Source organism: Leuciscus leuciscus, assembly GCF_965113295.1.
Source record: "Leuciscus leuciscus genome assembly, chromosome: 12".
In the NCBI taxonomy this organism is placed as follows: domain Eukaryota; kingdom Metazoa; phylum Chordata; class Actinopteri; order Cypriniformes; family Leuciscidae; genus Leuciscus; species Leuciscus leuciscus.
In genome coordinates, this window is record NC_138736.1 from 30398316 (window position 1) to 30415676 (window position 17361).

The 17361-nt window shown below is 37.8% G+C and overlaps 1 protein-coding gene across 2 annotated transcripts; it reads right to left on the reverse strand.

Moving 5' to 3' along the window:
• Nucleotides 1-6112: 6112 nt before the first annotated feature.
• clk2a (CDC-like kinase 2a) lies at nucleotides 6113-16967 on the reverse strand. 2 transcript variants are annotated; one of them, XM_082185261.1, is made up of 13 exons: nucleotides 16831-16967; nucleotides 15571-15764; nucleotides 14565-14832; nucleotides 13617-13707; nucleotides 12690-12756; nucleotides 11037-11153; nucleotides 10673-10839; nucleotides 10465-10559; nucleotides 10201-10330; nucleotides 7939-8021; nucleotides 7491-7570; nucleotides 7282-7372; nucleotides 6113-7139 (listed from the first exon to the last, which is right to left on the reverse strand). In XM_082185261.1, the coding sequence occupies exons 2-13, from the start codon at nucleotides 15762-15764 to the stop codon at nucleotides 6948-6950; spliced, it is 1575 nt and encodes a 524-aa protein (XP_082041387.1). In that variant the 5' UTR covers nucleotides 16831-16967; the 3' UTR covers nucleotides 6113-6947. The 2 variants fall into 2 exon arrangements, with proteins under 2 accessions (XP_082041387.1, XP_082041388.1); XM_082185262.1 differs by lacking the exons at nucleotides 13617-13707; nucleotides 15571-15764; nucleotides 16831-16967 and having other exon boundaries at nucleotides 14565-14703.
• Between the last annotated feature and the right edge of the window lie 394 nt (nucleotides 16968-17361).

Genomic DNA, 17361 nt, shown 5'->3' on the forward strand with positions numbered 1-17361 from the left:
ATTCTACGTGTGTGCATAAATGTACTGTATATTTAAGAGATAAATTAATTTACAGGGTTAGTACATCCAAAAAATGAGATTTCTGTCATTAATTACTCACCCTCATGTCATTCCAAACCTAATAAAGTTTTTTTTAATGAAATCCGAGAGCTTTCTCTCTTTGTTTATTTGATAATTCATTATTTAAAATATATATATATATATATATATATATATATATATATATATATATATATAACGTTTTCATTTGCAGTAAATTACTTTATTAATATTTGTTTATTGTTTAATTTTTAGATATTCAGTTAGTGTACAATAATAATAAAAAATGTTTTGTCAATTTGTGGTTTTGTTTGTGGGATTCAAACCCTCCTAAATTAGAGTAATTTTGTGAATTTTATCCTCCAAATTATATTTTAATATCATACTAGTAAAAAAAAAATATATATATTTTTTAAATGATAGTAGCATACATTCAGACAAGTAGCTATTTTACCAAGAATGTCATCACATTTTATTGGGGTAAGTTGTCATGTTGTAACTTTCTAAATGAATTAATTTGTCTTTTTAGCCCAAACAATGATTGGGTATTTTTGCATGTCACCTTTTCCATTCTTGAAGTTTCATTGATTTTATTTATCTTAAGTTTTGCTGAAGTTTTATTGATTGTTTTACTGTTTAAATTTGGCTGAAAACCATATAGCTTGTATATTTAGAAATAATATATCATATTTCAAATCAGTGTGAAACTGCAGGTTCCCAATGTGACAACTTACCCCATACAGTGTGACAGCATATATGGGTTACACAAAAGGTGAACTTATGGACTGTTGAATTGTATTTTGCCTCCAGGCCAGGGTGGAAAACAATGGAAATATATGTGCTTAGTAATTGACTTAAAGTAAACCTAAAAATTCACTAGATAAAGTGTGACAAGTGTCATGCAGTGGCGTATTGCTCACATCAGGTCTTCAGTAAATTAAATTCAGTGTCTCAAGGTATCATGTTTCGACTACTGTCAATCCTGTAAAGTGCCGAGTATCGTGTTCCTGAACCCAAGCTTAAGTGAGATGCTTACCTTTGGCGAGCAAGAGGAGGACGATGAAAATAATTAAAGACACAGCCTTTGATGTACACAGTCTTTCAACAAACAGGTGGGGAACATGGCCAAATGTGCTGGATCATGTCCTTCAAAGCTCTGTGCGTACTGTGATAATGTTGTGCTGCAGCCACTAATTACATTTTCTTACGTAAATACAACACCATTTCACCATGCAAAATGATCAAATGTGGATCATCTTTATTGGAAAAATGTAAGTAAAGAAACATAAGCTGTCATAAACTGGTTAAGTTGTTTAGTGTCAATGCAGTTTGAGGCATCTGAGAAACAAAATGAGTTCAGTTGTTTTTAATACTGTACATGACTGAAGTTGAGCATTCAGAAGAACTGGAAACATGGAGATAACATGAATTGCACAAACATGAGTCTGAGACCACCAGAGAAAATTAATTTTCAAATTTTAGTGACTTAAAGTTAAGAATGTTTCAAATAATTTATGTATCATTTTAAGTACCATTTGTTTGATTTTAAACATTTTTTTATTATATTTAGATTTTTATATTATATTTTTTAGTTTTAGTTTTAAACCCTGATTTGCAATGAGGTCTCATGACCTAATAATCGTGATATATCTCAATCAGATTATATTCCTGGAATGCAGCATCTGCAGGTCATAATTCACCTCAGAATTGAGATATTTATTATTATTATTCCCAGCATTTTCAAGTAAATTCTTCTTGGTAACCAAGAAATAAACTGGATAAGGATAGTAAGATGTAACACCATCAGAGTCACTTGAAATGTGTTTCTTCTCTGTCTTCACATAATTTTGCATGGATCTGCACTCGATGATGTTTGTGCTCCACTCGTGCTGAGACTGAGCCCTTGGAAGGCACCAAAAAGAGAGTTGTCATTTTTGGTGGCGGTCTTGTTTTTTAGGTTTGCCCTCTGAACCGGTGCCTGAAAAATATACAAATGCTAAAGGTAAGCCACTATATTCCGCTGTTCCGGCAAATATATGTTTAAAGTGGCGGCAGACAGAACACCCGTACCTTTGTGAAGCGGTGTGGACTTCTGTGATGTGTCCTCATTGCGGCTCTTTCTGCGTTCTTCTGCGCAACCTTGACTTGCCTTAATTTCCTGTTCAAACAGAATATAAACAATCAAATTTTAAAGCTATTGGATTTATACGGACTATTTAAGTGTCTAATAACTGTATAGGCTTTTTGCTGTACCTTTCCCTGTGTAGGTCTGCCTGGTAAGTCCTTAACCAGGACGAGTCATGTGCTGTCTGACCGTAGCAGCAGGGGGCGCTCTTCCGGCGCACGCTCTTGCCTTTCCGGCTAAATCCATCCTGGTTCCCAGTAAAGCAGCTGGTCAGCTGTCGGAGAGGAGCACCCAGAGACTTCTTCACCACGGCGTCCATCTCTTCTTAAGCTTGGTAAAGAACGCGGATATCTTTGAGTCTTTGTCAAACTCGGTGATACTGAAGTCCAAAAGTTAAAATTACGGATATTTCAGTAAGGAAGTGTATTCCAGATATTCCAGTTTCATATGACCCAGTCTAATGAATAAATGTAAGCAGGCCTACAGGCTGGATTAACACCTAGAAAAAATTCACATAGACCAGTCAGTTTTATAGAAAACAATACTGCAAAATTACAACCAACCACAAAAAACCCACTATGGCAGTAGAAATATTTATAAAGTGTTTGCATTTTTTATTGCCTTTACTTATTTAGACATTAATACATGTGAAAATGTATTTACATAGGCTAGAACACAGGAATTTTACATTCACAATATTTTCTCAAGATGACTATTTTAAATCAGCTTTTGGTGAGCATTGGAGACTTCTTTTAAAAACCAAAAAAATCTACATTTACATATGTAATAATCACTCTTTCTACTCTGTTTACAATACACAAATATGCATTTTATTCAAAACCCTTCCTTAGGTCAAATACACGGAATGGGAATTATAAACGAACAATGTAATAAATAATAGCAATTACTGTATTTTAAATCAGCTTTGGAGACTTCTTTAAAAAAAAATACAAAAATCTTTGAACATTTACATATGAAGAAAGAATACTCATTCTAGTATATTTACAATACAGAAATATGCATTTTATTCAAAATCCTTGCTTAGGTCAAATGCACAGTATTTATAAACGAACAATGTAATAAATAATAGCCGTAAAATAATAAAGAAAAATACTACAATAAACTCTTAAATTCTTCATGTAGAACATAATGACAGAAAAACATTTAGCATAAAGGTCCAACATACCTGATGTCTGGTGAAACTCTTCATTTGATGTAAGGAACCTGACGTCCAAACTCATCTGCTTAGCTTTTCTTGTTGAGCTACATGTTTTTAAACCCAGCTCCCTCCCTGCATTTCTCCCCAGCTAATACTCAAATGACGTAATTGTTTATAATCACATTAGCGATGGTGGGAGTTTCACAGCCACGTGAGAGAGAAGAAACCACTAATATTTTGCTGCTAATATCAGTTCAACTCATATGTGTAAGCATCAATGTAGTGAAGCTGACCAACTATTGTTTTATTTAAATTTATAGAAAAAGATACCTGTTGATTGATCACTGATCTTAACAGATTAAGGCTAAGATCCTTCATTTCAACAGATGGGAAGGTAGGAAGGAAAACAGATTGAGGAGGTTTAAAGACAACAAACATGTGAATGAAGTCAGTGTTGAAAGAATGACATGACGAAAAGCTTTTTTTAACATCAACAGCTGATACACTATTCAGCCTAAAACAACCTGTTTCTAGTTCATTCACAATTTGACACTACAGTAAAGTCATTTAAAATGATTCATGCTTCTCATTTATTATATTATATTGTATTATAATGTTTACCTATATGTAAACATTATTGTTGCTGGTCATTGCTAAGTTCACTTTTTTTGCGCACTCTTAAACAAATACTGTATTACTGTTGAATTTTGGGTACATTATAGTCTGTTACTTATTTGACAATAGGTCTGAAATCACTAGATCACTCTTATCAGATTACGTCTGCTAGAGTGATGCTTTCTAAATAAAGCTTGTTGGCTGGTCAGAGAAAAGGTGTTTGTGAAAGAGCTTTCCTGTGATTGTCTACTCAGTTAGCTGTGATCTTTAAATCTTTTGGCCATGAATGAGGAAAGGAGGTCTAATTAAAAAAACAATTCTCTGAAATGCTAAATTTACATCAAATAAGTCTTTGCACATGATCCTTTTTTCATGCTCTACTTTTGCATATACAGTATATTTTTAGAATCAATGCCATTGTTGCATTATTGCAATGATGGCTTTCCATTTAGTTTAAAATGCTGCAGCTAGACTAGCAAAAACTGTTGTAGCAAAAACTGTCACCTTCACAAAGTGAAGTGAAGGAAATCACCCTTCACAAACAAGGAACAGGTTACAAAAAGATAGCGAGGGCACTAAATGTCACCGTTGGAAGCATAGTTCGCAAGTTCAAAGTTAAAGGAACAGTGGTTACACTACCTGGATGGGGCTATCAACGGCTATCAAAAATGTAAGCTATCAACGGCTGCAACCAGATTTCTGAGAAGGCAAGTTCAGAAAAACCCTCGAGTCACTGCAAAAGACTTGCAGCAAGACTTGGTGGCAACAAGCACTGAGGTTTCAGCTTGCACAGAAAGGCACGTACTAAACACATGTGTTTTCCATGCTGAACTCCAAGAATTACACCATTACTGACCCAAAAGCACAAGTTGTCTCCAATCTGTTCTGTGGAGCGATGAAACTAAACTTTTCGGTCCTATGAATCAGCAGTAATGACAATATCAGCAGAAGGAAGCATATGCTGAAAAGAACACTGTGCCTACACTTAAGCATGGTGGGGCTCGGTGATGCTCTGGGGCTGCTTTGCATCCTCTGGCACTGGAAACCTGCAGTGTGTGGAAGGCAAGATGGATAGATTGAAGTATCAGGAAATCCTAGGAGAAAACGTCATGCTGTCAGTGAGGAAGCTGAAGATTGGGCGTCGATGGACCTTCCAACAGGTCAATGATCCCAAGCATACCTCAAATTCCACCAAGGCTTGGTTGCAGAAGAAGTCCTGAAAGATTCTACAGTGGCTACAGTCACTTGATTTGAACCCCATAGAAAATCTCTGGCGGTTGCAGCACGCAAACCCAAGAATATTACTGAACTAGAGGACATTGCTCATGAGGAATGGGTTAAGTTTCCTCAGAAACGCTGCCAGAAGCTGGTGTCTGGTTATACATCTCGTTTGCAGCAGGTCATGACAGTACTGAAAATGCTTGCCATGAAGGGGTTGAATAATTTTGAGACTGCAGAAGTCATTAAAAGTTGCATTTTTAGTTGAATTTGGGGAAACCACTTGAAATATTTGTGTTGAGCCATTTCAATTACTTTTGTTTAACTTATTGCAACAACTGACAGTCTGTAAATGTTGCCAATAAACCTGATTTTCAATGGGGGTTGAATAATTTTGATTACAACTGTACGTCAAAAAAGTTCTTTAAAATTAAGAGAAATGTCCTAAATGACTGCATTATACTACTTTCATGTTTAACAGGTTATTTCAATTGTTTACAAGCTGTTTAATTCATAAAATTGAAATTCTGTATATGAATCGCTTGGCTGAACCCTTTTAAGATTCTATATAGAACCTTTTCTTGCAAGAGTATAGAACAAGTACCTCAATTTAGTTGAACAAAGATGTAAAATTGGAAGAGTGAAGGCTCTAGATAAGGAATTAAAAGATGTGTTTTACTACTATACGACTAGGCAGGTAAAAGATTACATATTCAAAATATTATTCTCAAAAATAAGAGGCATTCTAGAATATGTTAGTCTTACAAGTTAATAGTTAAATGTATGCCTCATATCCATTGTTAAAAAAAAAAAATGTTAAAGACTTAAAACTCAGAGAGCTTCAAACTATTTCTGAGGGATGATTATTAAAAACCACAGAGGGCTGTAGATTCCATGTTTTCTGTCTTTCCTGATGATGAATAATGCAGAATTAAAGCACTGCACTAATGCCCAACTAAGTGCCAAACGTTTAATTCATATCAGCATAGAATATCACATGAACACATACAATCGATGTAGAAAATGACTTGACAAGAACTTTTTGGATTGTAAAAACATTTTGCCTGGAGACCTCACTGTGAAAACATTCACAGCAAGCAAACATACAGGCTCTTTATTCTATAGTCACAACATGTTTATTTGTATTTACACATTTATACAGTCAAATCCATACAAACACACAAAAGGAGACATCCGGTTAACTAAATAAATACTGTAAACATGTTGAGGGACACAATCACCAGGACACTGCAGCTCTGTTACTTGGTTTGAATTGAACTGAATACAAACAGTGTCGCGATGCATTTGCGATTATCAGCTAAGGGCTAAAATGCACAAAACGTATTCGCCCGATAAATAATTATATTGTAACAGTGATGCTTGTTTTGTCAGTTATTTTCTGAAATGGAGTGTTACATTAATGCTTTTTCCCCCCATCAAACCACTTTCCCTCCGCTTATGACTGTCATTAGCCACAATTGGCTGGAAGAACTGAACTTGGGAGGGTAGATTCACTCAGCGAATCTCTGAAAGTCCAACATGTACAAGCATGTCAGTTGACTGGGATCTTCTAGATGCGCCAAGCTCCTCATATTCTCCTGCTGCACATAGAGCTGTTCTCACATTATGGGAAGATGATTGAGAAATCATATGCTGTGCAACGGCTTCATTCCTCTTGCACTATAAAACTTAAATCAATGTCAGTTCAGCTCCATGTTAACTCTCTTGGCATGAGAGTCCTTGAGTTTTTTTTTGGCATACGACAGTGACGTTGGTTGAAGTTGAATATTGTCACCGACTGATGTCGCGGTTTCCCTCCCAGCTCTTTCCAGCGTTCTGGTCAGCGCCGCTGACGGTGCTCTGAAAGAAAGGATGCCTCAGGGCCGCAGCGAGAGAAAGACGCTTCGTCGGCTCATACTCCAGCATGGCCTCGATCAGATCGAACAGCTGGTGATGCTCTTCAGCTTCAGATAGAACATATCTCTGAGAGAGAGAGAGAGAGAGAGAGAGAAAGAGGAAGGGAACATATGACCACCCATATTTACATAAACATTCAAAAACAAATGTATCCACTACATTCAATTGCAGGCACAAAATATGAAGCCTATAAAACAGTGTTACTTACCCGTAAAGGTTTGCAGTTTTCTCTGACGTATCTTCCTGCTGAAGAGTTCTCGTCCCAGTCCAGGCGTCCTCGATAAAAGTATTTCTGTTTCCTGTGCGGTGAAGAAATGATCATTTCAGTTGCACAACCTGCTGCGCATACAAGCATGAGTGACATGGAAACTATTCAAAGACTTAAGAAAATCCCAGTTAATAGTGTTAAAAACTTACCTAGTCTTACGAATCATACGGGAAGGAACAGGGCCCAAAATTCTCTCCATCATGGCTAAATGCTCCCGATTATCATGAGTCTGAGAGATTAAAAAAAAGAATGTATAACATTAGGATTGATGAACATTACTTAGTTGATGATAAACAGACTCTTTAGCAACATGTTTTTGCTGGGTTTTTACAATGCAGGTCAACATATGTTCCTATACAGTGAGCTGTATGTGCATGAGAAATAGAGCGCATTAGTGAGCGCATCTGAGGTCAAAGGGTAAACAACAGGTGTTTGGCTACAGTGTGCATGCATGGACACCTGTGACCCTTTGGTCAGATTCTACCTGATCTTAAGCTGCTTAGTGAACACATACATAAACAAGAGTGGCTGTGTAGACCTGCTGTCATGACTCAGAAAAGTGGTACGAAAAGGAAGTAGCGGAGCTAGACTTTGTACCTGGAAGAGAGTAAAGCCGAGGTAGTACTCGAAGAGGATGCAGCCTATACTCCACACGTCACACGGCTGACTCCAGCCCAATTCTGCAAGGCAAAACAATTTGGGACACTATTTTGGGCAATAGTCATCTAGTGGTGACATCATGGTACTGCATCATAACCTTGCAGGACACTGTACAGTATCAGTCAGAAGCACGTGTGCAAATCGTTTAGGTTAGTGATCCTCAACCAGGGGGCCTCATTAAACTTTTAAGGAGGCCTTAAGATGACTTCAAATTATTTAAAGGGGTCATATAATGCCATTTTTGTACTAGTTAATATGATTCTTTAGGGTCTAAAAGAAAAGTTTGTAATATACTTTAATTAAAAATTCTCATTACCGGTAGTATTGTAAGAAAACACTAACACAAAAGTGTAACACACTTTTACCTGGTCAAAAACAGCTCTGTTTTCAGCACGCCATTTAAAGGACAAGTTCGGTATTTTACACTTTAAGCCGTGTTTTTAGATCGTTTCTGATGAAATAGAACGGTTAAGATTGAAATTTGGACACATGCTGCTGGCCTGAGAATTTTAGGTTTCTGTGGTAGCACCCCCCCCCACCTCCACAATGGCTGCATAGGTGCACTGGAACAATCCTTCCTAAAACGCATTAAACTTTCGTTTACAAAGACGTGAAACTCACAGAGTGGTCGGGGTGTTCACTGATATGCTCACACAAAAATCGCTGCAAAAGATGCTTTCCAACAGGTTTTATCGTAGTTTTTGTCCAACTCCATTGACTTGTAAGTCAACAAAAACTACGATAAAACCTGTTGGAAAGCATCTTTTGCAGCGATTTTGTGTGAGCATATCGGCATGAAATTTGACGGAGGCGGCCGCCTCATAATTCTCTATGCAGGAAAAACCCTGTTGAGTGTCACCTTGACAACAGTTGAGGGTATATTTTGGAGAAAGAATGGTAGCCGGAGTCTCTGAGGACACATCTGTGCAACCGTATCAATTTGAACCGGAGTCGGACCCGGAACAAGATGACGGCCCCGAAGAAGTTCGACAATTAAGGCTCGAACAGGACGTTTCTGAATGGTTGGTTAACGTAATGTCACTTTGATCTATCTTTGTGTACTGGCAGGGTAGAGTAGTGAGATATGAATGCTATGTGTTTACTGATGTATACGTTAGTTCATTGCCAGATTTATGTTACAGCTAATGGTCATGAAAAACTTTTAACTTTAGCTTTATACTGACCCTCGTTTATAAAGCAGTCTGGTGAGAAATGATTCGTGCAAACATGAAAGCATTGATGTTGATCGTGGGTAATATTCCCTTCGAAAACAAAACTCAGCCACTGCGTCTTCAGCGGTTCGGATTTAGGAACATCAAAATGACTGCGGTGTTCGTTATTACACCCAAGAACAGAACACCACAATCGCTTAGACGCCATTCTGCTCCAGCGTATCAACAACGACAGACTATGATGACAGCTCGCTCAGAGAGGGTCTGTGTTGAAACGCTGCTGTCAATTAACAATCGTGGGAGGGGCATCCAACCGTGTGACGTCACACGGTCAGACGGCTCGATTTGAGACGGGAAAACATAAGGAGATTGAAAAAAAAAAACACTGGATGGATTTTTATCATTATATGATGGTTATGTAAAGGCACTGCCAACACACATTTCAGTACAATCAACTTGCAAAAGTGCATGTACCATTATATGACCCCTTTAAAATAAGACAATTGGCAATCACATCAAATTCAAAGCACTGATGTTTGCCTACAGAACAACCACTTGCTCTGCACCCCAATACCTAAAACTCACTACTTCAGACTTCTGTGCACCATTACTGTTTTCACTGTATTTTGAGACTAATACATTTAAAAATCTTACCAACCCCAAACCTTTGAACAGTAGTGCACATATAATATCAGTACCCGTTTACTCTTTTATAATAACAGCAAAGCAACATGCAGGATATTTCATAACAGATTAAGGTTGGGTATCAGCTTTCATGGCAACCAATATTACATTCGACGATTCCCTGCAGTCTGTTGAATGAAGTCACTGACTAATTAAATTCCTTGTGGTGGAAAAGAAGAAGCTAATCTGCTGTTGCTGCAGCGATTAACCCATTCTAGTCCTGTGCCTTAACTGGTCTCGCTTCATGCCAACAACAAAAGTTATTCAAGTTCAAATTCAGGATATTGTGAACTGCTAAAATACATGCCGTTTGATCAGTCAAATGAGGCATGATTGTCTTTACCTAGAATAACTTCAGGTGCTCTGTAATGCCTGGTAGAAACGATGGTGCTGTGGTGCTCGTGGTCAAATGTAGCGCTGCCGAAATCCACCACCCTCACTGCTGTGCTCTTCACAGTACGCTCGTCTCGCTTCTACCTCGGAGAGAAGGGGGTTCATTAATATGCATTTCCTTTAATGGCCCACTAATGGGGTTTTCAATAGCTAATGATGATATGTTAACATACACACAAAAAAATATTGGTTTAGTTCAAAGCTCTTTCATTACCTTCTCCACATTGTATGTGATTGTGAAGTCCGAGTTGACAAAGAGAATGTTCTCTGGTTTCAGATCTGTGTGGGTCAGTTTGTTTTCATGCAGATCTGCAGAGGAGGAGAAACAGACCACAATACTATGAACTGCAGAACTGGCTATTTAATACAAGGCAAATGGAGTCCAACTATAATTTGTGAAAAAACACTGAATATCTACTTACATTTGACAGCCAGGCAGACCTGGTAAGCCATATGACGCACTTGGCTGATGGAGTATGGAAGGTAATTGTTTTCTTTGAGGAAATCAAAAGTACTGAGAGCCAAGAGCTCAAAACTAATACACATATGGCCATGATAGTCGAACCAGTCAAACATCTGCACACACAAACTAAGGAATTGAGAAAGAGAGAAAAGTAGACAGGTTAAAAAGTGGAATTTTGCAAGCAAGTCATCCAAGTTGTCTTTGGTGTATTTTAAGGTAAATTTTCACCTAGATGTTTAAGTACTCCATACACAATTCCTCAAATTGGAATTTGAGGAATTCCTCAAATGCTTATTTTTATAAAGATTCTCTTGCCAACTCACTTCTTATTCTCAGGATCCTTTTCATTGATTCTTTCCAGTACGTTGATCTCCAGCCGGGCAGCCTCTTTGTATTTCTCCACATTTTTGATGATTTTCAGAGCAACATGTGCTCCACCCCTTAACCAAGCAGAAGAACATTAGTTTAAACATTGCAATGATCTCTTATCTTATCTGTCAGATAGTCTTTCTAACTGCATACACGTTTTCAACCCTGCAATCAAAGGAATAAACTATATTTATGGGTATATCCACGTTAGTGAGCACAGCCATTTTAACCTTGAATGCGCAAGGGCTTCCGGTGTCGGCCGCACGAAAACAGTCCGTTATGCTGCTTGATACTGCAAACTGGTACTCATATTATTTTAACTGATCATAATCAAACACAATGGTTTGTAGAGCAAATAGTTACACCATTTACTGCACTTTGTTATTCCTAATCTGAAATCACAAGAAATAGCTTACTTCTGCATTGAAAAATTTGATCTGGGATGGTACTTATTTCACTGAATATTTCAGGGTTCCTTCACATTTTGCAATTAAAAAAATTCCAGACTTTTCCAGACTCAAATTTCCAAATCTCTGTAGATTTTCAGACCATATTTACCATAAATGGTTCATACTGCATTATTTTCAGCTTTATATTTGGTATATAGTAGTCATCTGTAAATATTAAAATTTTCTAAGGTTTTTTTTTCATTGATTTTCTCAAAGTTGCAAAATACAGAGCACCTAAAATAAAATAAAAATATACATACTTCTGCATGCACAAAATAAACTTTTTTTTGTGCCCTTGAGAAACTATTCACATGCGCACTGAAAATGTGTGTGTGCTTACGCAATACAATTTCTAGTTGTATATATACACTATAAGCTATTTCTTTTATGCGTCACTGCCATCTTACTATGAAAAAAATAAGAGCATGGATGCACATGAATTAATAGATCTATTTGCTCAAAATTGGACTTTCCTTAGGGTAGTAACTCTAATAATCAAGGCCTAATGTCCTATTTAAGGCATTCTCTGTGGCGGCAGAGAAACCATGACACAAAATGGGCTTATGGCACAATATGGCTGTGTGCATTGTCCTATTTGTCAAATTCAAGGGTCTATAAAATAGAGTGGTACTATAAAAATAAAAAAGTGTTCAAAAATCAGCTCTCATTAGGGCAGAACGTCCTATTTCAAGGCCTTAGGTCTGCTTTAACGCTGAAGGCACAATAGGTGGCTCAGTGTGCATTGTCCTATATGCAAAGTTAAGTGGTTTCTTGTGCGCACACAAAAGTCTGTATATTTTTTTCTTTTTGCAAAGGTCTTTTTAGAGGCTCTGTAATACGGTCCTGAATACAATCTTGAAAACAAGCTCAAAACACTAATAACCTGCATTTTTGTAAATGAAAAAGCACATTGGATTTATTCAGTCGTGTTTGACAATCACTAAAGAATCACTAAACAGCTGCCATGCTAATTTTTCCCCCCATAAAATTCTTCATTTTCTTACTGTCTGGAATAATCACACACTGCATTTTTACCTACCAGAGCAAATATTTTTCAGCCTAACTAGACAGACAAAGAAACACATTTTGTTTGAAGTTCACACACCATGTTGGTTTTGTAATATAGCAGCTGATTGGTCGCTAAGCGACGACGCTCACCTGCGATGATCAATACATTGCATCACCCTCCCGAAGGTGCCCTCGCCCAAAGTGCTGACAATCTCATCTAAGAGACAAATAGAGGGAAAAAGACGTAGAGAAAAGGGGAGGGGGAGATGTAAAGAGCTTAATTAGACAGCGCATTTAAAGAGAAAATCCTAAACAAGTTTCCTAGAATCACATTTTTAATCTTAACTGTGACTATCTATTCAGATTAACCTAAAAAAAAAAATACGACAAGCATCACTACGCACACTCTCGATGAAAGGAATAAAGCATGGTTTTTTTCAACAACGAAAATAGTCTGCATTTGTTTAAAAAATAAAAAACGCAAAGAAACAGACTTTGCGTAGGTCCGACGCAGAAGGACCCCTAATAAATACGTTTAATTGAGGGATTTTAAAACAACGAGACTGCTTTAAGCTAATTCGAAAACTAAAACGACTGCATTTACAAAAAAAAAACAAAAAAACATGCATACTAGTACCTATGGAAATATTGTGCATGTCACAGCAATCAAATCTTTAAATCGAAATGATTGACAGCATACGATGTAGGGGTAAATGTGAATCTTGATGTAGCCAAATGCTTCAACAAGACCAGAATAATATGGGACTAGGAAAAAAAGCTAAATCTGGGAACCTGGCAGTCAAGAATTAAAAAGGATCATAATACTTCTACACAGCAATACAAACACCCCATCCCCACTGAAAAGAATAAAAAAAGGAGCTACTAAAGACATGTTCGACATGCCTTCCCTCTTGCCTGTTCCGGCAAAAGGGGAGAACATTCTATGACAGCATCATCATCACCACCAATCATGATCATGATCATGACCTCCTGCCCTCCCCTGTGTGTGTGCTGGTACTGATAGGGAGAAAGGTTACGATATAGGAGTAGAGGAGTAGTAGTAGTGGCAGTGTGTACATCTCTCTTGCAGGACGTCGCCACTCCGACAGATCAGGTGACCCTCCTCGTCGTCCCTCACACACAGTGCCCGTGTCCCGCTGTCACTCCGCTGCTTCGGCCCCGGCCAGGGTCACAGGTCAGAGATCACGCCACGACCGCAGAGGGAGGAGGGGAGGTGGGCGGAGCGGGGAGAGTGGAGGGGGGCAGCCGTAGCCACGGCGACGAAGATGAGCAGTGTTGTAGTTGTTGTAGGTAGGTTTGGTGGTCATGGGGCGAATCGTATGACACCACGTGAGGAGATATATATAACGATAGGGATATAGTGCAAGGGATCAAGTCAAAGATAACATTTTACCCCTCCCTTCTTGCTTGCTTTCAAACTCCCCCTCATCCCTCTGCCTAGCAACCCTGACAAAAAGTCACAAAAAGCAACCTGCATCAACATTTACTCATAGAAGAGCACATGAGTGAAGGCATTGCTAATTCACAACATGACAAAAGAAACAGGTTGCTCGACTGGGAGACTGGAAATAAAATTAAAAAGAGCTGAAGTTATGGAGCAACTTTATATGTTTTCATAAAAAACAGTGAAAGAGTTATATAGGCGTGTAGATAGAGCAAGATAAAGAATGGATGAGAGTTATGAGATATTACAGAGGCTTTCCCAACAAACACATTTACTACTTAATGTTTACATTAATGACTACTGTATTGAGTCTCACTATAATGTTACAGTTAGGCCAATTCGATTATAAACACTGAAAGCCAAGACTTAGGCTATCACTATTAAAAAGACAAAATGTCAACAAAAAGAACATAAAACAAAAAGAGTTCATACTTACCAAATCCTGGGGCTGTGGAAAAGAAAAGCGTTATGGAGAAAGAGAGACAGGAGCGTGTAGAGGTAGAGAGAGAAGAAGGGATTTGGGGGTGGGAAAGAGCAGGCTCGGGTATTGAAGTACTCACCGAGGAGGATGGGCTATAGGACCTGGTTCTACGCCGCCTTCGTTTGTGCTTACGCCTGCTGCCTTTCCTCCGGTACGAGTCCTCGCGGTCCCGATCGCGGCCCCGTCGGTAGTCGTAGCTGGGCGAGGCGTCGCGGGAGAAGTAGTTGCTCGGCGTCCCGTGTTCCCTGTCGCGATCCCTGTCCCGTTCCCGGCTGTGGTCCAGGCGCCGATGGCTCTCGCCGTAGTGTCTGTCGTACGGCCTGCGGTCCGAAGAACGGTTGTCGTAGCTGGGAAGATGATAGTCAATTATTGACTGTCAATTAATGGGTAGTCAATTATTAATCGTCTCTATTGTTTAACTAAAATTTGTGTGGAAACCATATACCAAAGAAACCATATAGTTAAATTTTACCATGGTACTGAGGTGCTATATGGTTTTAACTGGCCATCATGATCTAACTGTATGCTACCAAGGAAGAACAATGGTTATTTTTTATAAAACTCAGTCAGAATATTTAAATTTTACCATATAAAAATGAGGTTGTAACAATTTCTACAGATGCTACTGTTTTTGTTAATGAACATAAATTTACATTCGCATCCCAACTCAAGCTATTACTACTGTCAACTCAAGCTAATGTCAAAATATGCATTTCTTAGAGACAAAATGTGATATTAATATTTGCAGCCTGCACTGCAAACTGTGCTGAAGATATGTGCCATCAAAGTCAGGCAACAAAACTGTTAAAACATGCAGAAATATTGTTTTGTTGAGGAAAAAAGACTGGAAAAGTGTAAAGAATGCAAAAAGAAAAATGTTTGTCAAGTTCTGACAATAAAAAAATAGTTTAAAACCACAATCAATAGCCTGGTCACGAAAGTGCAGACTCGTAGGAAGACCGCAAGTGTTTAGGGTGCCATTTCAGACAGAGCCTATATATTGACATATTTATGAAAGGAAATATTACTATTATAATATTTCACAGATTTTTTTCAGTGCTTTCATCACTACACAACGATCATACCTCCTGGATCGGGCATAGCCGGCCTCCTGCCTGTGTCCTCTCCCTCTCCTCTCACGTTCACTGCTGGAGGAGAATGTCGGTGAGCGCCGATGCCGAGGTTTTCTCCCTCGCTCTCTGTCTCTGTCCCGATAACGATCTTGGTAGCTGCTGTGGCTGGCCCTCTCTGAGGACGGGTACCGTCTGGAGTGTGGCATCTGCTCAAGATAATAACATAACATTTATTAAGATAATCAAGAAAATAAAATGTAAGTGCTTCACTAATCTTGTGACTTTTGGGAGGCAACTGACAAGTCAAATGACTGTCCATATGTTGGCAGTTTAGAGAGGCAGGTCTAGAATGGGTGTTTAGAGAACAGACAGATAATTGTTTTAAACATGAAGAAGGCTGATTTTCATTTTAATTTAATTGATAAAATTTAATTTATATTTTCTTTTGGTTGTTGACACACATAGACACAGTAATAAGCACCAAAGACCAATAAGGTCTGCATGGAAAACACACAAAAATATATACATTTAAATATTATCAAGGATAACACACAGGCCTTTTTTTTTTATTTTATTTTTTTTATATTGATCGTGGTATTTTTCATAAAATGAACATATGTAAACATACAAATCGTATGAGGCTTTAGAAAATTAATTTAGCAAAGAAATAAGAATTAAATTAAATTAATTCGAGAGCATTTATAATCTGGAAAAAAGTAAACTGGCATTTGAAATACATTCTTAGAGAAATTCTGCCCCAAACTATATCAAGAGCCAGTTATTCGAGCCAATTTCTATATTTAGCAGAGAAACCGCAGACCAAGCTGTAACAAACAACATATAAGGAAAATACTCATTAACTCGAAATAAACTATATTATAGGGATTAATGTGATCAGATGTTTATAATGCATTATAACAAGAAAAAACGGCATATTTGCAGCAACGTAGAGATAGGCTAACCAACTAGCTAAAGTTATTTGAATTCCCATTTCTTTTGTAGCGTAACGGCAAGGAAGTCAATTAATAATCGTCTCTAATGTTAAACTAAAATTCGTGCGGTAATGTCGATACATGACATGGTGTCGTAACTTTTGAAAACGGAAGATAAATAGGCTATTTTTTTTTCTAGCTGATAGCTTCTTTACGCGTCGACGGCCATTTTGAGATCTTCTAATCTTCAACTGGCCATTTCTCAAATGCTCGTTCTTGTTCTTTTCGGCTGAGATAGAGGCAAAACGTGGCAGACAATAACATTATGTATTGTACTCACCGTTTTAGCAGCCAGCCCTGTCCGTTTATCCCAAAGAAAATCCGTGTTGACGCTTCGGCTAAATTTTCTCACTCAAGACCAAATAAACAGTGTAGAAAAAAAAAACTACTTCCGGTCCCTCCTCCAAAAGCTTCTTGTTTATACCACGCGCGCGGGCCATTTGCACTGTGAACAGTGCTCTATTTATTCCATTATGATAACCCTCAAAAATGTGCCATATGTTACCCAAAGTTTATTTACCCAAAAATAGTTGGGTAGGAGGAGACTAAATTATGATTTTTACAGTAGTAATAATTGTAGTAATTTTGGTTGAAACAACGGTAAGCATAGTTACTACACTACACACGCATAGTTATAGCCACTAGTGTCTTCTTCACACACACATTTATATATATATATATATATATATATATGTAAGGAATCTACAGTAGTTAACTTTTTTTTAATATAAATAGCAAGTTCTCTTATAGGTTTGCCGATAGATTTACTATAAATTAGCTTATTTTAATGGTATTGTTCATATTAAGCTTT

What these genes read in the sequence shown, in the direction of transcription:
- clk2a (XM_082185261.1), bottom strand. Translation starts at nt 15,764, where the DNA reads ATGCCACACTCCAGACGGTACCCGTCCTCAGAGAGGGCCAGCCACAGC. An exon ending in CAATGTATTGATCATCGCAG is followed by an intron (nt 11,154 to 12,689) that starts GTGAGCGTCGTC and finishes TGCTTGGTTAAG; the next exon opens with GGGTGGAGCACATGTTGCTC. An exon ending in GGTCTGCCTGGCTGTCAAAT is followed by an intron (nt 10,560 to 10,672) that starts GTAAGTAGATAT and finishes CCTCCTCTGCAG; the next exon opens with ATCTGCATGAAAACAAACTG.